Source organism: Crassostrea angulata, chromosome 1 (assembly GCF_025612915.1).
Source record: "Crassostrea angulata isolate pt1a10 chromosome 1, ASM2561291v2, whole genome shotgun sequence".
In the NCBI taxonomy this organism is placed as follows: Eukaryota; Metazoa; Mollusca; class Bivalvia; order Ostreida; family Ostreidae; genus Magallana; species Magallana angulata.
Window position 1 is genome coordinate 54,461,331 of NC_069111.1, and position 24,491 is coordinate 54,485,821.

At 33.8% G+C, this 24,491-nt stretch overlaps 4 protein-coding genes and 1 pseudogene across 4 annotated transcripts; 2 read left to right on the top strand and 3 right to left on the bottom strand.

Annotated features, from left to right (window-relative positions):
- Positions 1–8,561: 8,561 nt before the first annotated feature.
- Positions 8,562–9,681, bottom strand: LOC128159717 (uncharacterized; annotated as a pseudogene).
- Positions 9,682–16,577: 6,896 nt separating this feature from the next.
- LOC128189765 (rRNA 2'-O-methyltransferase fibrillarin-like) lies at positions 16,578–17,384 on the bottom strand. Its single transcript, XM_052861515.1, has 2 exons — positions 17,255–17,384; positions 16,578–17,063 (listed from the first exon to the last, which is right to left on the bottom strand). Exons 1-2 carry the CDS (start codon positions 17,307–17,309, stop codon positions 16,714–16,716), a joined length of 405 nt encoding a protein of 134 aa, XP_052717475.1. The 5' UTR covers positions 17,310–17,384; the 3' UTR covers positions 16,578–16,713.
- Positions 17,385–20,172: 2,788 nt separating this feature from the next.
- LOC128189755 (uncharacterized) lies at positions 20,173–21,338 on the bottom strand. The gene is made up of 2 exons (XM_052861506.1): positions 21,195–21,338; positions 20,173–21,045 (listed from the first exon to the last, which is right to left on the bottom strand). Exons 1-2 carry the CDS (start codon positions 21,247–21,249, stop codon positions 20,258–20,260), a joined length of 843 nt encoding a protein of 280 aa, XP_052717466.1. The 5' UTR covers positions 21,250–21,338; the 3' UTR covers positions 20,173–20,257.
- Positions 21,339–21,940: 602 nt separating this feature from the next.
- On the top strand, positions 21,941–22,779 carry LOC128175479 (uncharacterized). Its single transcript, XM_052841112.1, has 2 exons — positions 21,941–22,097; positions 22,342–22,779. The coding sequence occupies exons 1-2, from the start codon at positions 22,040–22,042 to the stop codon at positions 22,602–22,604; spliced, it is 321 nt and encodes a 106-aa protein (XP_052697072.1). The 5' UTR covers positions 21,941–22,039; the 3' UTR covers positions 22,605–22,779.
- Positions 22,780–22,860: 81 nt separating this feature from the next.
- On the top strand, positions 22,861–23,957 carry LOC128175484 (serine protease inhibitor Cvsi-2-like). Its single transcript, XM_052841124.1, has 3 exons — positions 22,861–23,018; positions 23,452–23,562; positions 23,796–23,957. Exons 1-3 carry the CDS (start codon positions 22,979–22,981, stop codon positions 23,882–23,884), a joined length of 240 nt encoding a protein of 79 aa, XP_052697084.1. The 5' UTR covers positions 22,861–22,978; the 3' UTR covers positions 23,885–23,957.
- Positions 23,958–24,491: the final 534 nt, after the last annotated feature.

Sequence of the window (24,491 nt, forward strand, 5' to 3'; positions counted from 1 at the left end):
AACATTTTAAATTCTCATAACACAATTCTATTTCCCATTCTGTAATTTGATGAATTTGCTTTTGGTATACAAAAAAGTTAGATATTTAGATTCATTTAACTGTTGAAAAATATTATATCGATGAAATATTAATCAGTATATGTATAAGTTAGTCATGTTCTTCGAGAAATATTGAAGGAAGATTGAATGCATTTATACGCACCAGATTTGGTGATTGGGTCTTATAAGTTATGCGTTAATATCACTCAAATGAATGCAATTTAATAGGGGAAAAGAAAGAGATTGTAAATATTCATTTTTAAAATGTTTTCAATCAGCTATCGTTCACTAACCATTCATTTTCACTAAATTTTAAAATCTAATAAAGTATATTTGTATATCTCTCCTGGTGTTCAAAACGGGAGTTTGCATTGTGTTAGGAGAAACAAAGGGAAGTGTGTTATCAGTGTTTCTCAAGACCCCCATCATATCCGGTTTCTGGTGTTTCAGGAGAGGTAAATTTCATAAAAATGTTGAATTATGGCTCAAATCGTTTCCATTTTAAATACCGAATTGATTGAAGCCATTCATATCTCCATTGATACCACACTGACCGAATCGCGCGCGCAGTTGTAGATCAGGAACCAACCCTCCGTTTTCCTGGAATCGATTCCATTTGGGAACAAAATAAACATCTGAACCAAACCTTCCTTTTCAATCCAGACTCCAGGATGGTTCTTTGTGGTCCGAATGAACCCTTAGGTCCCAGACTTCTCCATCCCGGGGGTCAATGGTCCCCCTCCCACACATAGGTTAATGTCACAGTCCGGTCTCCTTTACGATACCCAATACCCTACCGTAGAAAAGCGGTTTAACAATTAATTGAATCCTAATTTGTGTAAATTTATATCTTATTTTTAGTATGTACCTCTCTCTGATCCCACTCTCCCAATATATCGTTTGACAGTTTGGTTCATATATAATATATACCGATACTTAAGGTGTATGAAAAGAGTTTTAGAATTGTCACCCTCTTCAAGAACGTCAGCGCTTTTTTAAAGATGATAATTCCAGGATTTCAGTCAAATAAAAAACTTTTGACTAAAAGTATATTATTCGGCGTGTTTGAAAAATGTTTCCATTTATAACAGTTAACAAACTTATTTTGCTTTTTTACGATGTTGTAAAGCAAATAATTACATGTAAAAAGTGTAATAAAATCATGAAATGGTTATTAAAACCAAATCAGCTAAACAAAAAGAAATTAAAAGGTATAAATATTGGAGAAGAATTGAAATTGTGAATGAATCCATGACTTCGTCCTCAAGTTTAGACATTTAGGAAATGTAAAGCTCATCGGATATAATAAACAAAATCAAAATCAAATATTAATCCAATTATATTTTATTACAAATAGGAATTCACATACATTAGTATAAACTTTATAAAACAACAAAAATATCACTGTTTGTAAAGTTACATAAATACAATATTTCCAGGAAATCTCCAAATCTCGAACATTCCAGTGTTCTGAAGGGGGGGGGGGGGGTTCTTGTTCGTTCTTGTAGAAAGACTGGAATTTTTTTCCTATTCTGAAGTAACATTCTCACTAACTGTTATGGTGACACCACCTTTAAACTATTTACACTCTTACTTTTTCATCTATTCAGTCAATGTTCTACAAATATTATTGCCGGTGTAATGAAGAATAATGACCCCCGTAGAATAATGACCGGGGGTCATTTTTCGACGTAGAATAATGACCCCCCTAGCTGAAGAATAATTAGATTTTTCTGAAGAAAAAAGACCCAGGGGTTATTTTTCTTCATGTTAAACATGAAGAAAAATGACCCCCATAGAAAAATGCCCCCCCCCCCTCCCCTCCCCCGTAAACATGAGTAGAAATTGGTTACACCGTATCCAAGATATGACTTTGAAATTACTTAATGTTTCACTCTGTTCAACTGATTTTGAAGTTATAACACCGAATTTGTAAATAAATCGCTGTATATAGTTTTTCATATCCGTAGCAGGCACACACAAAACACTTGTAGACATTGCCACAAATTGAATGTAAACAGTTACGTCATTTCTCTCATCGACATACGGCGGGAAATGACGCAAATAAAAAAAGATTCATACACAATGAGGATATTGTGTTATAATTAACAAACAATAATCATGAAAGAATAATTGTTGTAATAATATTAGCAATATTCATTGGTGAATGAATTGTCAATCTTAGAATGATACATGTATATATCTTTATGGAAAAAGACTAAGGGGACAGGTAACGTAGGAATATGACTTCTTCTTATTTACATTTCTTGAGGAAAGTGATTTTTAAAAATTCATTTTGCGTGAGTTTTGTTTTCTTCTACGTAATACATGAACATCAATATTCTAAACATTTGTTGTAATGTTGTGTTTCTGATCAAGAATATACTTTATTCTTTTAGAGCAAATGTGTGAAGAGTACCTGACTATAGTAGATCTTAATAGATAATAAACACTGATCGATTATAATAAGAAAAGATTGCTTCTAAAAGCGTTGATAAGAGGTTAGGGCTCATGTTAGAGGTTTATATCCCCCTTGATTTTGATCACACGATCTTTATTGTATCCAAAGTTACCAATGCTCATACAAAATACTAGTATTGATGCATTAATCATCTTGATATTAACTAAGCTTACTAAAGTATGCCGACGATAAAGTAAAATAAATTTTCTGTACGAGTACTTTCAGTACTTTGACGATTTTCCTTATTGGCCGTTAACCTCTACTAGCGTAATGGCTGCTGTCGTTGCCTACTAACTTCAGCTTGGTTATAATGCCTAACAGTGGAGTAAACTTTTCATAATTTTGGTTTCATCATTAATTCCGCGTAATGCACTTGCATACCCAGCAGTTTGTAATAGTGGAAATCCCCAATGCAAGTACATGTATAATTCATGAACAATATGAAGAATATAAACGATGCGACGGCGAAGCGCGAAGATGCGAAGACGAAAGTGCTAAGTTGCGAAGGCGAAGAAGTGATAGTACTATCGCTTCTTTGCCTTTGCAACTTCGCACTCTCGCCTTCGAATCTTCGCGGTTTCGCCTTTTTAGCTCAACGAGACGAAGTCAAGGGGAGCTTATGCTATACTCCCGGCGTCGGCGTCCGGAGTTGGTTTAAATTTTTGGTGCAGGTCCTGTATCTAAGCTTTTACTTATCCTATCTTCACCAAACTTGCTAACTTCACCTAACCTAAATGGATGGTGAGTCTTATGATACAGATGCACCTGACAGGCATGGAAGCTGAATCAGAGCCATAGGTTGGGGATGCTTGAGGTGGTAAAGGTTTTAATTGCTGTTGCCCTCTGATGATGATATCTTAGTTATTACTGGTCTTTACTTGTCCTATCTTCACCAAACTTGCTAACTTCACCTAACCTGAATGGATGGTGAGTCTTATGATACAGATGCACCTGACAGGCATGGATGCTGAATCAGAGCCATAGGTTGGGGATGCTTGAGGAGGTAATTTTTTAAATTGCTGTTGCCCTCTGATGATGATATCTTAGTTATTACTGGTCCTAACTTCACCAAACGTGCATAGATGGTGCGTCTTATGATACTGATGCACCTGACAGGCTTGAATGCTGAATCTGAGCCATAGGTTTTTGATGCTTGATGAGATTTAGTTTTTCGGAACAGGTCACATGCTTTGTAGATGATAGCTTGCATAGTTGATTTAACTATATTATAAATGAAACGCAGAGGTTGCTTTAGATGCAGAGCCTGATCTCCATTATCAAGGATGCTAAAGAAATCTCCTACCTCACTCAAACCTGCTTGATAGATAGATGTGGTTGTTGGTAAATGATATAACATGATTCCTATGATATAGTATTGTATGAAATGAAACACTATTGTTTAATAGGATACAATATAAAACCATTTGTTATATTGTAAATCGTTATATGATTCGCTATAATATTGTTTCATTTTTTAAAATATTTTATGATATGATATATCATGATATTGTTCTGTATAGTATTGTATATTATGATACAATATTATATTGCTTGATTAATTAATTATTTTATCACATGATACTATTACATATGATATTGCAATTACAATATTGCACCCTATGATATAATATTGTATATTCTATGATATTGTATCATACAGTATTGTATAATATTATATTGGTTTCTGTAATATAGAATTATATCAAATGAAATTGTATATATGATATTGTAATAATATTAAATATCGTATCGTACGATATTGTATGATATGATATTGGTTTATATGATATATTATCATATCACATGAAATTGTATTTTATGGTGTTGTAATATATATTATTGTATCATATGATTCAATATGTATAACATAATTGTAATATAAAATATTTTATTTTATCCCATGATATTGTATCATTTGATATTATACAATGTTGTATCAAATTATATTGTTTTTATATAATACAATATCATATTACTTATCAAATATGATACAAAGAGAATAATACATACCCTTTTCCATATCACAGCTTGTATCAGCCCGAGATTCCAATATCAGCCCGAGGGCCGAAGGCCCGAGGGATGATATTGGGCGAGGGCTGATACAAGCTGTGATATGGAAAAGGGTATCTATTATTATATTTATTACATACTTAGTAATAAATTTAAAAAAAAAACCATCAATTTTTTTTTGAATTGATTATTCATATTATTTGAAAAAAAGTCTGCACGTGTACATGTATTTAATAAAAATATGAGTTCTTCTTGTTTTAACATGAAGCTACAGAACGGAATTTCATCAGATTTTAAAAGTTGACTGCTTTAAAACATTTGCTAGCATTTGAAGTTTTCAACTGCACTTAAAAATGTCGACTGTAACTGAAAATATTTTATTTTTCGTCTGTAAACATGCAAAAATGCCGAAGCGAAAAAAGGCAGAGGAGTTCCGAAAGGGGTGTGATACGGATCCGTATCAGCCCTGGAGGGCTGATAACCTATATCAGCCCCGGAGGCCGATACGGATTTTGTGATGTCATCTGTATCACATATGCCAAAAACCTGTATTTATTACTAAGTATGTAATAAAGTATCATACAATACAATATCATACTATATTATACAATATAATAACACATGTTTTAATGTTATGATGTATTATTGCAATATGATATTGTTTCATATAATACTATATTGTATTATGTTTTATGATATTGTATTATTTGATCAAATACAATAATGTATAACACAATACAATGTCATATCATACGTTACAATATCATATCTCACAATTTTTGTACGGTATTTTATGGAATTATATATATATATATATTGTAAGTTTGATAGGATGCAATTTTTATTTTTATATTATTGTATTGATTAACATATGATCATATGATTATCATACACACTTTTAACAGATGATATACGATAATGTGTCAAAACAGAATTCATGAATATCCAAGATCATAAAGGATGGTTTTCATATAATATGATAAAGGTGGTCTCATAAAGGTGATGCCTTATAAAGGTGATGCCTCGTCTTGGTGAGTTTCGTAATCTGTGATTACCTATGTTTTATAATTGCGGAGCTCTCTATCGTTTAAGTGTTCCAAGGCATATTTTGGAAATTTTATTTTTATAAAATTAATAAAATTAAATTATCCAGGGGGATAGGGTCCGGACTCCCTCTCCCTTTTACTGCTTGAAATTAATAACATTGAATTTTCCTGAGGGACGGACCCCCTCTCCCCCCTCTAGATCCATGCATGTGCAAGAAGTGTCGCATTATGAAAATAAAATGTTACTGTGTTTGGGCCACGGTAAACAGACGGCTGGTAAGTGACAGAAGTCTGGAAGTGCATATGTACACATTATAGTGGACATTAAAGTTTGTGTGGAGTATATAATGATTAGGCATAGCCAGCACTGGTAATATATATGTCACATGTACACATTTATATATTTATAAACATTCATAGTAAGCGCGATGGCCTAGCGCATGCGTACCAATAATAGCCTGGATTAATCGAAAAACCTTGGCGAGTACGGTGCCTGCATTAAATTCTATGTAATCGACCGAGACTTGCTGAATGCAATCAGAAAAAGCGAAGGCGAAAGTGCGAAGATGCGAAGGCCAGAGTGCGAAGTTGGGAAGGAGCGATAGTAGTATCGCTCCTTAGCCTTCGCACCTTCGCACTTTAGGCATCACATCTTCGCACTTCGTCGTCGCATCTTCGCACTTTTGCTCCTTCGCCTTCGCACTATCGCCTTTGCAACTTCGCATCTTCGCTGTAAGGTCGGAGTGGCCCTATCGGAACACTATAGATATATGTAAATGTAATTGTCAATTAAAGGGGCATGGTCACGATTTTGGACAAATTCTATTTTTCTGTTTTCATTATTTACAATGCTTAAGGAAAGCATTTCTACTGATCAAATGAAATTTGAGGGTCAGTTGCAAAGTTATAAGCAAGATACAGGGCTCACAATTCTTTGTCATTTAAACAAGTCTCGTGCCCTGTTGTTTACATATGTTCAATATATCAGTAAAAAATCTTTTTCAAGCTGATTTGTCTATCTTCTTATTCATTTTAAGCATAAATAAACAGTTCCTTACGTTTAAGACCTTCATTATGTCTAAAATTAGAATTTTCACTTCAACATTCAAAATGTAAACAAAGGCTTTGTTTACATAGCAAAGAACTGCAAGCTCTTTAACTTGCTTATAACTCAACGAATGACACTCAAATTTTGGTTGCCTATTAAAAATGCCTTACTAAAGCATTGTGAACATTAAGATCGGAATTTTATTTTGACTAAAATCGTGACCATGCCCCTTTAAGATGACAACCATACTCCGATGCAATACGTCAATGTCTTGTTATAACGGAAGGATTTTTATTTTCTAAGCTATACCCCTTCTTTCACTTTAAGTTTATTTGAATATGAATTATAATTTCTGTTACTTTCTGTAAACTGCAGCAGTAAAAATTACAATAGTGTAAAGACTATTTCACAAATACTAAAAAATATACTGAAAAACTTTAATCTACAAGGGGGTCATTATTCTACAGGGGTCACTTTTCTATATGTGGAGTGTGCTCATTTTTATGAAAATGACACTTGTTCTTCAGGCAAAGGGGTCATTTTTCTACGTAGAATAATGACCGGGGGGTCATTTTTCTGCGAAGAATAATGACCGGGGGGTCATTATTCTACGTAGAAAAATGACCCCCGGTCATTATTCTACGGGGGTCATTATTCTTCATTACACCGGCATTGAACATTGTTAAACAAAGCCGACAACACACCCATAGTAGGATGGATAAGAAAGTGAAAATCGAGATTATCGATAACTATATCTGTATCAACAATTATATCTATAATATTAATTCTAATTTCAACATTTCCAACTCTTGAGATAACCAATATTTTACACGGCATAGTGGTCAATATTTAAAATATGCCAATATTGACATGTACATGGGTGTCATGATAATCTGGAATGGCGTCCTCCATTAAATCACTTGTGCTGGTTGTTTTATAAAGGGGATATTTGTAGGGGTGAGTCCAATTGACAATTACGATAAGAAGTAATATTTTTTCAACCTGTTTTAAACAGCCCAACTGAAAATACATTGTAGTTGGCAAATATAGTTTCACTATATCGTGTGATCAAAAACATTAAATCTTTCTCTATAAAGTATCAATAAATCAACATCTGTTTACACTGGTTAAGATTTTTAAAGAAGATGGGTGAACAAGGCGTGTTAAATGCAATTTTTTCAATAATAATTAAAAACAGTGTATATGTAATGTAACATCGGTTTGTAACCCTTAAATATTTTAAATACATTTAATAGGTTGATTTAAACTGGCGTGTACGTGTCAAAATCTCCAAATAGTGTTATTTTTATAACTTCAATGCCTTTTCTTTTATAGAATGGGTCGGAGCTCCATATGTGTGTCATAGTCTAAATGCGGTTTGATGGAATTTAAACAGATTTCCATCAACAAAAAATGTGGAGAGATGACACACTATAGTTTTAAAATGTCATTTTGTAGCCCAACAATTGAACGTTTTGGTGAAATAACCAAAGTCCGTAAATCCGTAGTCAATGTCTCATATACCATTTAAACAACGCACTTTGTTGTGTATGAAATGGCTCAGTGGTTAGAGCACCAGACAAAATAAAAGATAAAAAAAAAAAGAGCACCAGACATTAGGTAAAATAGAACTTGGGTTTTTAGGTTGTGGGTTCGATACCACCAAAACGTAAGGATTTATTTTATTTTTCTTATTTTTTTTTTAAATATTTCAAAGTAAATATATTAAAAAATTACCCTTTTGTAAACTTATATTATAACATTTCAAATATATTTAAATGAAAAAAAATGATAAATTTGAAATTGTATTTTATGACTAAACCAGATGGGCAATTGCGCCATCTTATTCCCCCATATTCTTATTGTGAAAGAGTCCATAATTTAGTCTTCAAGATTGGTTGTAAAGCTCAACGGTTATAACTATTACATTTCATAATGCAAAACAAATATAATTTCAAATATTTTTTATTACAAATAGGATTTCATATATAAGTATTATCCTAATAACAAACATACAGGAATATCACAGTAAAATTTTGGCAAATGAGACCGCCCTCCTAGGAGTACAGAAAAGTCAGACAATGAATTATCCAACATTGTGCTGTTCCGAGAGGGGTGAAAGTTCTACCATCAGTTAATTAGGGTCCAAATCGTCCGCCATTTTGAATACAACTGATCTATGTCACCAAGACCTCCAATGAAACCACCCTGTCCAAATCGCCCGCCGAACTGTTGATCTGTGAACAGTCCTCCGTTAATTTGAGAATCGATTCCACCAGGAACCAAAGGAATGTCTGAGCCAAATCTTCCTCTAGGTCCAAAAGGTCCCCTGGGTCCGAGGTCATCGCCCCAAACGCCTCCAACCCCGGGGGTTAATGGTCCACCTCCTACACAGATGTCGATGACACAGTCTGGACATTGGATTCCATTGTATGTGAAGAACTGTGGTCTTCTGCATTCTTGTGGGATGAAATGTTGTGTTTGTAGGCAGTGTCTTGGAGGACACATTACCGGCTTTTCTGGAAGCAGTCCTTTTCCTCCAGGATATACATTGTCTGTCTTGATAATTGGCTTTTTCAGTCCTTTCTTTGATCCACCAATGAATCCCCTGTTATGAAATCCGTCCAAAAATCCTGACTTCTTTTTACCTATGATTCCACCGCCAAGCTTAGGCCCATACACAATTTCTTTCTTTATCGGAATTCTTTTCTCGCCGTATCGCCTACCTAAATGGTCAAAAGACGAATCATTACAGAATATTTATGAAAAATTATTGTCAAAACGGTTCATAGATTCATACAATACCTTGCTCATTACATTTTTTCAGAAATAGAACTTTCAAACAGTCAATGAGTACACCACCAAAACCAATACTTTGCAAACATAGCACAACTTTATTAGAGACTTTGCCTCATTTAAGCATTAATATTAACATACCTTCAGTGGCAGCAATGGCGATGATTAGAGCAGCAGCTAGGAGAAAACACTTCATAGTGGACAGGTAGTGTAGTGGTGTGAAGAATCCTAGTCGAACTCCATGTTTAAATACACAATCAATGTGACGTAATCATTTCAGAAATCAAATGCATGGTCATTTCTATTGGTTCAAATCCTTATACGTAAATAGAGCGACTCTTCCATATCAGTACAGGTTTATTGCCTGAAACGTGCATGCACGGTAGCCGTTGTGACGTCAGCTGTTAACAGTTAAGGGGGATTTCCCTATCTTAAGAGAGTGTTCGTCTTGTGAGCAAAAACTGCAACGAAAGAAGTATTACTATAGTAATGTATACTTTTTGGCAGTGCTTTGAAGTTTTTTTTAATGAATTAATCATAAAACAAATTGAGACAAAGTTCACTGCGCATTGATTATTAAATTTGCGTAAAAAATAATTGTTTAAACGTTCAACACACGCTCAGTGATCATCATATCAATAAAATTATTGATATGGAGATGAGTTAAGATTTACCTTGAGATATAATTTACAAAACAAAGCACCTTCAACCATCAATTTTCAACTGAAACAGTCATATGAAATATCGCAAAATTTACAAACAAGTGAAAAGCTGTCAATGTGACAGCAAACCGGGTTTTCTTTTTATGTGAACTGTATCCATAATCCAAGTCAACCCTGATTTGATAAACACTACCTAACGTATCCAGTGAAATGAAGTACCCTATATGCAATATTTGGCCAAAAAATGACTAAGTTCAAAAGCTGGGTTTTAAAAAAAATATCAGAAATCAAAATCCTAGCAATATACACACCTCTGATATATGTACAATTGATCTGCAAAAGAACAACTTCCTATCTTAAAAACTGTATGAGGAGTTATCAGTACAATGAGGGTACCCTTGTGGCAGCCGCCTGCCCGCCCGCCATTTTCACCATTTTAATAACCGGATTTTTCCGTTAGAAAAACCCGGTTAAAAATGAAGAAAAAACACATTGTGTGATTTTATATACAGTAGCATTGGTGATGAATTTCATAATATTTTGGAATGTCTGTATTTTGCTAACACAAAAGATTTTTGTACAAGAAATACCGTGAACTTTAAATAAGCTGATCGAGTAGATAAATATATAATGTAAAAAAAAACTCAAATTAAAACTGATATAGAAATCATAAGGAGGTTTTCTCCTCCTCAAACCTTTACAATATACTTTTATAATGAACTTGTGATTCTTGCCTTTTTGTTTTTTTTTTTACAGATATATTTTAATATGTACCTTCATATATCAGTGGCGTGGTTTTGAGTAAATAAAAATAAAGAGTGGTAACCCAATAACTCAGTTTTTATATATACATGTACATCTATTTATGTTCAATGCCGTTAAGATACTTGGGACAGTGTATTCAATAGGAAACAAGGACAAGGTGTCTCGGTCAGTGACTTAATGACCTTAGTTACAATGAAAGAGTAGTAGTGTCATACTGCTGACAGCTCAGACACTGGTAATAATGATACGACAGGTAACTGTTACAATATGCTTTAGAATCAATTACATCAGAGCTGATTGGTGCGGTTGTATTAATATTTCATGGAACATGTAAAACAATGCTTTAATTTCCCATATGTAATGACATATTTTTTCTTGATATTTGAATAAAAGAAACATATTAGACACGTTTTTACAATACAACTTTACTGAGAACACATGAATATTTAGAAAAAAAAGTGTGATTTAGTCCTTTCTGATAATTTGTTTCAATAAAGTATTTAAAAAATGCTGGATTTGCCATAAGAAAATTACACGTATTTCCAAAAATGATTTACTAGATAATAAAAATAAAATATTATTGAAAAACATTTCTTCGAAATTTGTATGTTAAATTAAGCATTGAATCATTATTTTTTTTAAAGTTGAGGTCTCATAACTGCAACGGTGCGTGCATACAAATTGAATAACGCGTGACAGTGCCTTATGAAAATGTGTTTGCACACACCTTTGCATTTATGAGTCCCATCTTTCAAAAAAAATAATTCAATGCTGTTATTTACGATTTTTCAGATTGTTCTCTTTCCGCAATTATGACTAATTTTCAAAAATCTCTGCATTACTCAATGAGTAATGTGCAATTAACGGAAGAGTCATTGGAAGAGCCGAATTATGCTGACAAAAGTACTGCACAACACTTTAAATTCTAATAACACAATTCTATTTCCCATTCTGTAATTTGATGAATTTGCTTTTGTTATACGAAAAAAATAGTAAATTTAATTCATTTAACTGTTGAAAAATATTAACATCAATGAAATATTAATCAGTATATGTATAAGTCAGTCACGTTCTTCGAGAAATACTGAAGGAAGATTGAATGTATTTATACGCACAAGATTTTGTGATTTGGTCTTCTAAGTTATACGTTAATATCACTCAAATGAATGAAATTTAATAGGGGAAAAGAAAGTGATTGTAAATATTGAATTTTAAATTGTTTTCAATCAGCTATCGTTCACTGTAACCATTCATTTTGACGAAAGTTTAAAATCCAATAAAGTATACATGTAAATCTCTCCTGGTGTTCAAAGAGGGAGTTTCCATTATGTTAGGAGAAACAAAGGAAAGTGTGTTATCAATGTTTCTCAAGACCTTCATCATATCCGGTGTCCAGTGTTTCAGGAGAGGTAAATGTTATAAAATTGTTGAATTATGGCTCAAATTATTTCCATTTTAAATACCAAATTGATCAAAGCCACCCATATCTCCATTTATACCACACTGACCGAATCGCCCTCTCACTTATAGATCAGGAACCAATCCTCCGTTTTCCTGGAATCGATTCCATTGGGAACTAAATAAACATCTGAACCAAACCTTCCTTTTCAATCCAGACCCCAGGATGGTTCTTCGTGGTGCAAATGACCCCTTTCGGGGATCAATGGTCCACCTCCCACACATAGGTCAATGTCACAGTCCGGTCTCCTTTACGATATATACCCTATACCATACCGCTGAAAAGCGGTTTTACAATTAATTGAATCCTAATTGGTGTAAATTTATCTCTTTGTTTTCAAGTATGTACCTCTCTCTGACCCCACTCTCCCAGTATGTCGTTTGACAGTTTGGTTCATATATAATATATACTGATTCTTAAGGTGTCTGAAAAGAATTTTAAATTGTCACCCTCTTCGAGAACGTCAGCGCTTTTTTAAAAGATGATATTTCAAGGATTTCAGTCAAACAGAAAACTTTTGACTAAAAGTATATTATTCGGCGTGTTTGAAAAACGTTTCCATTTATAACAGTTAACAAATTTATTTTGCTTTTTTTACGATGTTGTAAAGCATATAATTACACGTAAAAAGTGTAATAAAATCATGAAATGGTTATTATAACCAAATCAGCTAAGCAAAAAGAAATTAAAAGGTATCAATATTGGAGAAGACTTGAAATTGTGAATGAATCCATGATTTCGTCGTCAAGTTTTGACATTTAGGAAATGTTAAGCTCATCGGATATAATAAACAAAATCAAAAACAAATATTAATCCAATCATATTTTATTACAAATAGGAATTCACATACATTAGTATAAACTTTTTAAAACAACAAAAATATCACTGTTTGTAAAGTTACATAAATACAATATTTCCAGGAAATCTCCAAATCTCCAACATTCCAGTGTTTTAAAGGGGGGGGGGGGTGTCAAAGTTTATTTAACTGTTAACCTTTGGTCTAAATCGTCCGAATCTAAATCGTCCCATTTGCCCTTCTACAGCGCTTTTTTCAGTTGAATGGGTATCGAAATCTTTCTTTAATGATAGGGGAAACCATGATTCGTTAGCTTTTGTAAGACTTTTTAACTATAACTCCCAAGGGTAGGAAAGATATGATTTTATTTAAAGAGGTGAGTTTGGAAGAGGTCTAGTTGTAGGACTTATATACCGTATACGACAAATACATTTGCAAACACGGCAGACACCTCTTTGAATTAACCAATGTCCAGAATTGTGCAAACATCAGGAAAAAATTAAATGTACCAAAAAGATACAATCCAACAGTCACTGGAAATTATGTCCTCGATTAAACTGAATTATACATATAAAAAGTTTGGTCATAGCTGGCAAAATCATAGAAATTTAGGAGTGCAGTAGCACCCCCCCCCCCTCCTTTGTTTTTAGTCAAGTAACTTTCCATCAAGTTTTTAGACATATTTATACATTTTCCTCTACCTTTGAAAAATATGAGCAATATATTTGTACTGTAGCCACTATACTTGTACAATACTTTAAATCAAAAATATGTCATCTAAAATGATCATTGATGTGCGCAAAACTATAACCGGACATTGATTACGTCGTCTAAAAAAAGAACCGGACAACAACGGACAAGAGCACACGAGTTATCTTAAATTAACTTGTTTAACATCTAGGGTGATTTCCAGTGGTCTCTCTTTACACTTAAATTAACTTTTTTAACATCTTGCGTGATTTTCAATTCAGTTGTCTCTCTTTGCACTGCACAGTTTGCTAACAGAGAGTGCAGAACATCAGTAATATGGATTTAGGGTTTTTTTAAACATACACTGTTTAATAATGGAGAAACTTCCAATAACCACTACCTGTTTCAGATTTTAAAGTTTTAAAGTTTTGTGGTAAAATTTCTGTTTATCACAACCAACGTTATTTTTAACTGCATTTTTTGTTCTATTGTCATTTTAAAAGTAGGTAATTGCTTAGCATAACTAAGCGTCCTAAAGTAAATAAACAAAAATTATGAAAGTATCATATTAATTACTTCTATTATTTCGAATACAAAGAATAAGCTCTGTAACTAATGTTCTTGTAGAGAGACAGGATTTTTTCTCCCACTCAGAAGTAGCATTCTAACTAACTGTTATAGTGACACCACCCTTAACCTATTTACACTCTTACTTTTTCATCTATTCAGCAAATGTTCTACAGATATTATTTCCGGCATTGAACATTGTTAAACAAGGCAGACAACTCACCCATAGTAGGATGGATAAGAAAGTGCAAAATCATAGAAATTTAGGAGTGCAGTAGCACTCCCTTTTTTTTAAGTCAAGTAACTTTCCATCAAGTTTTTGGACATATTGATATTTTTTCCTCTAGCTTTGAAAAATATGAGCTATATATTTGTACTGAGCCACTATACTTGTATAATACCTTAAATCAAATATATGTCATAAAAAATGATCATTGATGTTGCGCAAAACTATAACCAGACATTGATTACGTCGTCTAAAAAATGAACCGGACAACAACGGACTGTGGTGATTTCCAGTGGTCTCTCTTTGCACTTAAATTAACTTTTTTAACATCTCGCGTGATTTCCAAATCAGTTATCTCTCTTTGCGCTGCACATTTTGCTAACAGAGAGTGCAGAACATCAATAATATGGATTTAGGGGTTTTTTAACTTACACTTTTTAATAATGGAGAAACTTTCAATAATCACTACCTGCCAAATTCAGTTTCAGATTTTTAAGTTTTAATTAGTCTACCTTTGTGGTAAAATTTCTATATCAGTATTCTGTTTTTCACAACCAACGTTATTTTTAACTGCATTTTTTGCTCTTAGGTCATTTTAAAAGTAGCCAATTGCTTAGCATAACCAAACGTCTTAAAGTAAACAAAAATTATGAAAGTATCATAATAATTACTTCTATCATTTCGAATACAAAGAATAAACTCTGTGCCTAATGTTACCGAGTAAATAATAAAGGTAAGATTCTTTGTTCAGGATGTTTAATATGTACAAAAAGGTGATTCTTGTGCGAGGTGTTGGTGTACGAAATCGCCAGACCCACAGTGAAATCAAAATCAAAAGTTACCGGGTTTTACAATAATAGAAAATGATCTGATTCGATAATACTAGCCAATGAGAACAACGGCCAATGGAAAAGTAAAGAAAGTGTTCACCAACTCAATCCACCTGCGCACAAGAACTAGCGTAACTAAATTCATAATCAGATATTGTAAATTTGAAACTATATGATATGCATTTTAAAGTAACAAATTTTGTTCTATAATAAATAATTGATTAATTTTAAAATCTGCCTGTAGAAAGACTGGATTTTTTTTTCCCACACTCAGAAGTAACTTTCTCACTAACTGTTAGTGACACCACCTTTAACCTATTTACACTCTTACTTATTCATCTATTCAGCAAATGATCTGCAGATATTATTGCCGGCATTGAACATTGTTAAAGAAGGCAGACAACTCACCCACAGTAGGATGGATAAGAAAGTGAAAATCGAGATTATCAATAAATATATCTATATCAACAATTATATCTATAACATTAATTATAATTTCAACATTTTCAACGCTTCAGATAACCAATATTATACACGGCATAATGGTCAATATTTGAAAAATGCCAATATTGACATATACATAGATATGATAATAGTCCAATGGCGTCCTCCATTAAAACACTTGTGCTGGTTGTTTTATAAAGAGGGTGTGTGTAGGGGAGAGTCCAATTGACAATTACGATAATAAGTAATATTTTTCAACCAGTTTAAAACAGCCCAACTGAAAATACATACAGGCAAATAAAGTTTCGCTGTATCGTGTTATCAAAAACATGAAATCTTTCAATATTAAGTATCAATAAATCAATGGCCGTTTACACTGATTAAGAATTTTAAATAATTTTGAAAGATATTTCAAGGAATTCAGTCAAATAAAGAACTTTTGACTAAAATATATTATTCGGCGTGCTTGAAAAATGTTTCCATTTATAACAGTTCACAAACTTATATTGCGTTTTACGATGTTGTAAAGCATATAATTACACGTAAAAAGTGTATTAAAATCATGAAATGGTTATTATAACCAAATCAGCTATGCAAAAAGAAATTAAGAGGTATAAATATTGGAGAAGAATTGAAATTGTGAATGAATCCATGACTTCGTCGTCATGTTTTGACATTTAGGAAATGTTAAAGCTCATCGGAAATAATAAACAAAATCCTAAACAAATATTAATCCAATCATATTTTATTACAAATAGGATTTCACATACATTAGTTTAAATTTTATAAAACAACAAAGATATCACAGTTTGCAAAGTTATATAAATACAATATATCAAAATGCAAAACAAATATTATTTCTTTGACTGTTAACCTATGGTCCAAATCGTCCGCCATTTTGAAGACCAAACTGATCGAAGCCACCCAGACCTCCACTGAAACCACCCTGACCAAACCGCCCACCAAACTGTGGATCAGGAAACAGCCCTCCGTTGATCGGAGTGTTGATTCCACCAGAAACTAATGGAATGTTTGAGCCAAATCTTCCTCCGGGCCCAAAACGTCCCCTGGGTCCGAGTCCTTTATTTGATCCACCAATGAATCTCCTGTTTTGAAATCCGTCTAAGAATCCTGATTTCTTTTTACCTATGATTCCACTGCCAAGCTTAGGTCCATATACGATTTCTTTCTTTATTGGAATTCTTTTCTCGCCGTATCGTCTGCCTGGAAGGTCGAAAGAGCAGAACTTATAGAAAGTTTGTCGAAGGCAAATAATCATACATATAGATCAACGACAACATTTTAAGAGTATCATACCACAATATTCTTACCAGCATTACATTTTTCATCAATTGCGCTTTTTTGTACCTTGATTTTGTAAATTCAGTAATATGAACCATGACAATGAACCGTACCTTCAGTGGCAGCAATGGCGATTATTAGAGCAGCGGCTAGGAGAAAACACTTCATAGTGGACAGCTTGTGTGATGGTCTGAGGAATCTAAGTCTGACCCCATGTATAAATACACAGTCGACATGACGTAATCATTTCAGAAATTAAATGTACGGCATTTCTGTTGGTTAAAATCTTACTATTCCCATCTCAGAATAGTTCATGACCTGAAACGTGCATGCACGGTAGCCGCCGTGACGTCAACTGTTGACATTTTGAGGATTTTTTATAATTTTGTGTGTTATGTTAAGCAAAGCTAAGGAGCATTTCATTTATAAAACAAGACAAAGATTATTGTAACATGAGACCGAAATGACTGGATCCTTAATATATATCGATATAATTAATGGTTAATTTAACTTGTGTTGCGGGTTTAGTTAATGCTCAGGGTTTTTTTTCCATGTCAACATCATTACCTTTTATTTAGTTGTGATTTTTAATTTTGATATTGGAAATAATTTCAAAAAGTAAAAAGAATGCTTTCTTTTGATAAAAGTAAAAAGAATGCTTTCTTTTACAAAATATCTATTTATATTTTTATTAATGACGTTAAGACAATGTGGGTCATCGTATTCAGTGGTGACCAGCCAAGGACAAGGTGTCTCGGTCAGTGACTTTATGACCATTGTCACGATAAATGTGTAAATGTTGTAACATCCAATGCCTAAGAAATATTTAACTGACAATGCTAAATGACAACGTTAAAAATTAATTTTTGGAACAAAGTTATAAATCAACTATTCGCACACCGTTTGTAATTTCAAAGGAATACTCTCTATAGAAATAATCGGTTTATAATTTTATAGGAATACTCTCTTTAAAAAGACTCGGTTTAAAATTTTAAAGGAATACTCTCTTTCAAAAGACTCGGTTTATAATTTTAAAGGAATACTCTCTTTAGAAAGACACGGTTAATAATTTCAAAGGAATACTCTCTTTAGAATACTCTCTTTAGAGAGACACGGTTTATAATTTCAAAGGAATACTCTCTTAAGAATACTCTCTTTAGAGAGACACGGTTTATAATTTCAAAGGAATACTCTCTTTAAAAAGACTCGGTTTATAATTTTAATGGAATAATCTCTTTAGAAAGACACAGTTTATAATTTTATAGGAATACTCTCTTTAAAAAGACTCGGTTTAAAATTTTAAAGGAATACTCTCTTTCAAAAGACTCGGTTTATAATTTTAAAGGAATACTCTCTTTAGAAAGACACGGTTTATAATTTCAAAGGAATACTCTCTTAAGAATACTCTCTTTAGAGAGACACGGTTTATAATTTCAAAGGAATACTCTCTTTAGAAAGACACGGTTTATAATTTTATAGGAATAATCTCTTTAGAAAGACACGGTTTATAATTTTGAAGGAATAATCTCTTTAAAAAGACTCGGTTTAAAATTTTAAAGGAATACTCTCTTTAGAAAGACTCGGTTTATAATTTTAAAGGAATACTCTCTATTGAATCGTTTGCTGGTCTCCTGTATTGTGTTGTTTATTGGTCAACAGCTGAACAGCTCATAGACATATACAAGACAATTGAGATACACATGATAAATAAATACACATATAAACGGATCTTTGTATCGGTATCGCTGAATTTGGCGATTACTGGTCTGGGTGCGCCCCTACCCCCTACCCTACCTGGAACTCGATGGATGGCTAAAATATCGGCTGTTGATAGGTCGACGATCACCATCTCTTTTGTGATGCGGCACAGTATTAAAACTCTCATTACAATATTTCCTCAGAGCATTCATACATTGTAATGACAATTGTTTTTGAGTAACATGAAATTTGCCATTGTAATTCAACAGAAGTCTGAGATAATAAAAACTGTTCCCTACTTGAGTCTGTTCGCATTTATAAAACCATACATCGTCTTTCGTAAAATTACCAAATTTCTGCAAACCATTATTTTTGTTTTCTTTACATTAACCGTTAACGACTATTTCTCTGTATAATTTTCTAATGCATTCAACATTGACTTTAAGTCATAAACAGACAAAGAATGAATAACCATGTCGTTTGCGTAAAAATAAGGAGAGCTCTTATAATTCAATTGGTGAATCGCCATTACTGAAAAATTCCATTTCACAAACATTGTCACAGAGAGGAAAAAAGAAATTCGTCATTCGAGCATTACACGTATCAGTTTTATCATTATTGGTACAGTACGTGGTGAGTTATAGAAGGATTTTTGATGTAACAATTTTATTGCTGTTAGATATTACGCATTGAGTAATTTTTATTTACAAACACCAGGTATATCATAGTTTAATTTGGGGTATTCCAAATCACCTTTTATAACTTGGTTGCAAAAAAGTAAAACACAAGTTATAGGGAACAGATCTTTGTCGTAAAATATTTCTATCTTTGAAGGAGGGATTCCTATGACACCATCATTTTAATGTATAGCGGGTCTCTTCCGGGTATTTTGAACCATTAGCTGACTTAAAATATTCCGACAAAATAATAATTTAACGAATTAGTTCATCTTTTGTTTATTTTCATTAAAATCAGTTTTTAGTGGTAAAAAGTATTAAATTGTTTCGTTGTTAGTATCAATATGATTTGTATTGTATACATATTTCTATTGTTGTTTACCAACCAGTATAGTTTATATATCAAATGTCAAAAAAAGTTAAATATAAATCAAAATCATCCGTTGACTTAAAAGCAACTAACAAAAAATGTTACAGTAGATTTTCATCAATGAACTGAACTGAATCGGCGTTCCAAATAGCATCCCATCTTTTTGTTTTATAACCAACGTGTTGTTATATTAAAAACAATACCTACGCTTTATGTAACGTTTATGTTTTATTGATGTATACACTATAATGTCATACACTATAAGATCACAAGTTTAAAGCAGTAATTAGATCATCAATATTTTATTATAAAGGGATTTCATGTGCATTTTATACAAACAAGCAAATATAAATATCACAGTTTTCAATAAGTTAGACAAAACTAGACCGCCTGTTTAGAGGTAGAGTATTGTCATTCCAAGAATTCCCGAAATCCCCAACATTTCCTGTGTTCCAAGAGGGGTCAAAGTCTCCGAAACCTGCATTGAGACGATTAACAAGTCCATTTCTACCATTGTTAAATGAGGGTCCGAACTGTCCGCCATTTTGAATACCGAACTGATCGAATCCGCCCAAATCTCCATTTAAACCTCCCTGACCAAACCGCCCACCCTGACCGAACCGCCCACCGAACTGTTGATCTGGGAACAGTCCTCCGTTGATCTGAGAATCAATTCCACCGGGAACCAAAGGAATATCTGAACCAAATCTTCCCTGCCAGCCGAGATCTCCAGGGATGGTTCCTCTGGGTCCGAAAGGTCCCCTGGGTCCGAGACCATCGCCCCAGACTCCTCCACCCCCGGGGGTTAATGGTCCACCTCCCACACAGATGTCGATGTCACAGTCCGGGCATTGGATTCCATTGTGTGTGAAGAACTGTGGTCTTCTGCATTCTTGTGGAATGAATTGTTGTGTCTGTAGGCAGTGTCTGGGGGGACACACTAACGGCTTTTCCGGAAGCAGGCCCTTTTCTCCTGGTATTATTTTGCTTTCTTTGATAATTGGCTTTTCAAGTCCTTTCTTTGATCCGCCAAGGAATCCTCTTTCACGAAATCCGTCCAAAAAACCTGACTTCTTTTTTGTTATGATTCCACCGCCAATCTTAGGCCCGTGAACGATTTCTTTCTTTATAGGAATTCTTTTCTCGCCGTATCGCCTACCTAAAAAGTTGAAGGGAAAAAAATAATAGAGAATATATCGAATGCAAACCTGAATGCACATCAGTCAATATGCACAATTACGAAAACGAAAACGTCTTGATTCTTTATTGCTTTGACTTTGGTATAAGCAGCATGACTATGTAACATACCTTCAGTGGCAGCAATGGCGATGATTAGAGAGGCAGCGAAGAGAAAACACTTCATAGTGGACAGCTGGTGTACTGGTGTGAAGAATCCTAGTCGGACTCCATGTATAAATACACAATCAATGTGACGTAATCAGTGCAGGAATTAAATGCATGGTCATTTCTATTGGCTGAATATTTTTCGACGTCAAATAGAGCGAAGTCTTCTTTCTCGAAATAGGTTAATGGCCTGCACGGTAGCCACTGTGACGTCAGCAGTTGACAGTTTTGGGGAAATCCCAAACGTTGATATTCTCTGTGCTGACCACAACCTGCAAAGCAGAAACAATAGTTTGGACATGTTCTAGATGTTGATCAAAGTTTTAGATCATTGGTGATTAGAAGACCAACAGTGTGACACAATACTTTGTGTTGATCACTGGGACCGGGCATTCAACTTTTATAAACAAATAATTCATTAATCACGTGTTTCAAGATCAGCGCATGCTCTGAATTTGTCTTGTTAAAAACTTTATTTTTACTTATTTAGGTGTGTTTATTTTTGCTATAAATTTGAAAGATTTTTCCTAATATGCAATATTAAACATCTTTTTAACGTTCGGACAATTGGAAACTATATTCAATAGTTGCAAGCGAAGGACGAATTGTCTCGGTCTGTGACTTTACGACCTTGGTCTGCAGGAAATTAATTTGTCTTGTGACGTCACGTTGGCCATCATTTCTATTTATGACATTTTTTATTTTTGGCTGCGGTGTCAATGTTTTTTCAGTAATACGTAGGATAACATAAAACGTGTTGAGTTGTCCCGTATTTTTATTTCCTGCTGCATAGAATAGATCTATTGATTATGAATTACGGAGTTATTTTGATTGTCTTGACTTTAGTGTCCACAAATTTAGTACATGGTAAGTAAACGAGGTTTTTTTGGAACATGTGTTATTGTTTTATTCATTTGATCAATATTCTTCGTTACAGCAGCAACATTACATTGTTGTTTTTCACATTTAAAAAAAAAAAGTTATTGGTTTTTTTAAAAATTCGAAAAATGCTACTCTTATTTGCACAAAAACCTTCTTTTAAACTATATGAAATCGTAAATTTATGATTCAGTCAATCAAATTCTGATCCTTTACGCGGTGACATTTCTAGGTCAGAGTTACCGACCCAATGGTTACGCTGGGAGTAACTACGCCGGGGGCAGACCCAGTGGGCGCTACACTCAGGGCGGCAGGTGCCCGGCCCAGGCCTGCACCCTCCAACTGATCCCCCCGGAGTGTCGCCAGAGGCAGTTCTTTGCTTATAACGGCAGGATGTGTCCCGGATGTGACGTCGATATCTGTACCGGAGTCAACACCGGAGTGGGCGCCCAATTCAACAACTTTCCCTCAAACTCTCTACCGCTCGGATTCTAAATCACTGCCTGCTTTGCATTGCTATGACTAAACCACAGAATTCGTCAATTTCGAATCGTAATTGTAAATTTTTCGATTTCAAAAAAATACGTCTGAGTATTTAATTTCTTGATTTTCGTGTATATGTAGTTCACGACAATATCTTTTCGCGGAAATGAATAAACAGTTGACGATCTCTCTATCTTTTCCTGTTTTCTTTTTAAAAGATTAAATCGTGATGATATTCCATTTAGAGTGTATTTGGTTGTGTGTTTACGTGTGTATGTGTATCGACACATACATTATCTACACTTTGTCCAGCACACAGATAAGAACTGGGGACAACCAGTGCTCTGTTTGTACCTACACACACCGACGTATCCCGAGCAAGAAAAATGAAGACAATCTGGATTCTGGCTATTTGTTTTGCCACAGGTAATATAACTAATGTCTGATAATCAACAAAATACTTCTGATTTTTTTTAAATTCAAATTTCCTAAGATCGGATTAATTTCAAAGCCTACATTTCAAATAAATTTATAGTAATTCAGTATTATGCGGCCTGTTGTTTTTATTGCAGTATTATGCGGCCTGTTGTTTTTATTGCAGTATTATGCCGCTATCGTTTAGTCTACAGTTTACCGTATATACAAAGATTTAATTTAATGTTAAATTATGGTAATTCTGTTACAGAAACTGTAGATCTACAGTAAATTTAAAGTTTAGATGACGGTCAGCTGAATAGGTTTTAAGTTTTTAACTTGAATATCTGCCCCCCCCCCCCCCCCCGCCCCAAATGTAATTACGTACAGTGATATTTTGTAATTACGTACAGTAATATTTGATGTTTAGTCTGATTCGTTACAGTGTACAGTGAATCGTGTCAGCATGACGATGATTGTCAACTGGTTCACTGCTCAACTGGTTCCGTCAACTGTATCCACCATATATGTACCTGTACCGAAAACACCGGTCAAAGTAAGACATTTAACAAATCATTCCAAGGCTTATAAAAGACATTTAATACGTTATTTTGAATTATAGCAAAAGTTGGCATGACGTCTTTTAGTTAGTGCTTTATCGGTATAAAAAAGAATGTTGATCAGACCCCATATTTTTTGGTCCAATTAAAGACATTCGTATTCCAACATTCCGAGACTGGCTGTTTGTTGCTATTTCAGTATGTTGAATTTTCTATTTGTATTTTTCAGCGTGTACTGGGAAGGACGACTGCAGCTTCCACTGTATCCACGGTAAACCTCATTGCGTGGACGGTCTCTGTCACTGCTACGGAGATTAGAGGCAGCGTCACAACTGATAAAATCCTATAGTTGATCACAATCACATTAAATCAAAGAAATTTGTACATTAAATGTGTCCTCCTTTTACCGTTAAGAAAGGTCTAGAGGCTAAACTTGGCCGAAACTAAAGGTTACGTTGATAGATATGCGCTCTCTCTCTCTCTCTCTCTCTCTCTCTCTCTCTCTCTCTCTCTCTCTCCAAAAACCAGCGTTATGGTACTTCGGTGATACTTCAAGATTCAAGATTAATTTTAAAGGTCAATATTAATTTTATTGTTAAACTACGCAAAGGATTCTCGACATAATACGTATTTTTTTGGGCTTATGTTCTATTGTTTTTATTTTGTAAACATGTTTCTGAATTGTAAGCCGTTAATTTTATAGTTAATAGATGATACAACATGTGTACAACATATTTTTGATGAGAAGCAATATATCCGGCTTTTAAAAAGGCTCACAAAGTTTATTTTTCTATGTCTTCTTTATCAGAACTTGTCAGAAGTTGATTGTCATCAGTGATTTTTATCGTATTGGAGCTACCACGAATCTGTTTCATACAAATAAAGAACATTCCAGAGAGCCCAGTCCACCATGATTAATGTCGCA

What these genes read in the sequence shown, in the direction of transcription:
- LOC128175479 (XM_052841112.1), top strand. Translation starts at nt 22,040, where the DNA reads ATGAATTACGGAGTTATTTTGATTGTCTTGACTTTAGTGTCCACAAAT. An exon ending in GTCCACAAATTTAGTACATG is followed by an intron (nt 22,098 to 22,341) that starts GTAAGTAAACGA and finishes TGACATTTCTAG; the next exon opens with GTCAGAGTTACCGACCCAAT.
- LOC128189755 (XM_052861506.1), bottom strand. Translation starts at nt 21,249, where the DNA reads ATGAAGTGTTTTCTCTTCGCTGCCTCTCTAATCATCGCCATTGCTGCC. An exon ending in CGCCATTGCTGCCACTGAAG is followed by an intron (nt 21,046 to 21,194) that starts GTATGTTACATA and finishes TCAACTTTTTAG; the next exon opens with GTAGGCGATACGGCGAGAAA.
- LOC128189765 (XM_052861515.1), bottom strand. Translation starts at nt 17,309, where the DNA reads ATGAAGTGTTTTCTCCTAGCCGCTGCTCTAATAATCGCCATTGCTGCC. An exon ending in CGCCATTGCTGCCACTGAAG is followed by an intron (nt 17,064 to 17,254) that starts GTACGGTTCATT and finishes TCGACCTTCCAG; the next exon opens with GCAGACGATACGGCGAGAAA.
- LOC128175484 (XM_052841124.1), top strand. Translation starts at nt 22,979, where the DNA reads ATGAAGACAATCTGGATTCTGGCTATTTGTTTTGCCACAG. An exon ending in GGCTATTTGTTTTGCCACAG is followed by an intron (nt 23,019 to 23,451) that starts GTAATATAACTA and finishes GATTCGTTACAG; the next exon opens with TGTACAGTGAATCGTGTCAG. An exon ending in TACCGAAAACACCGGTCAAA is followed by an intron (nt 23,563 to 23,795) that starts GTAAGACATTTA and finishes TGTATTTTTCAG; the next exon opens with CGTGTACTGGGAAGGACGAC.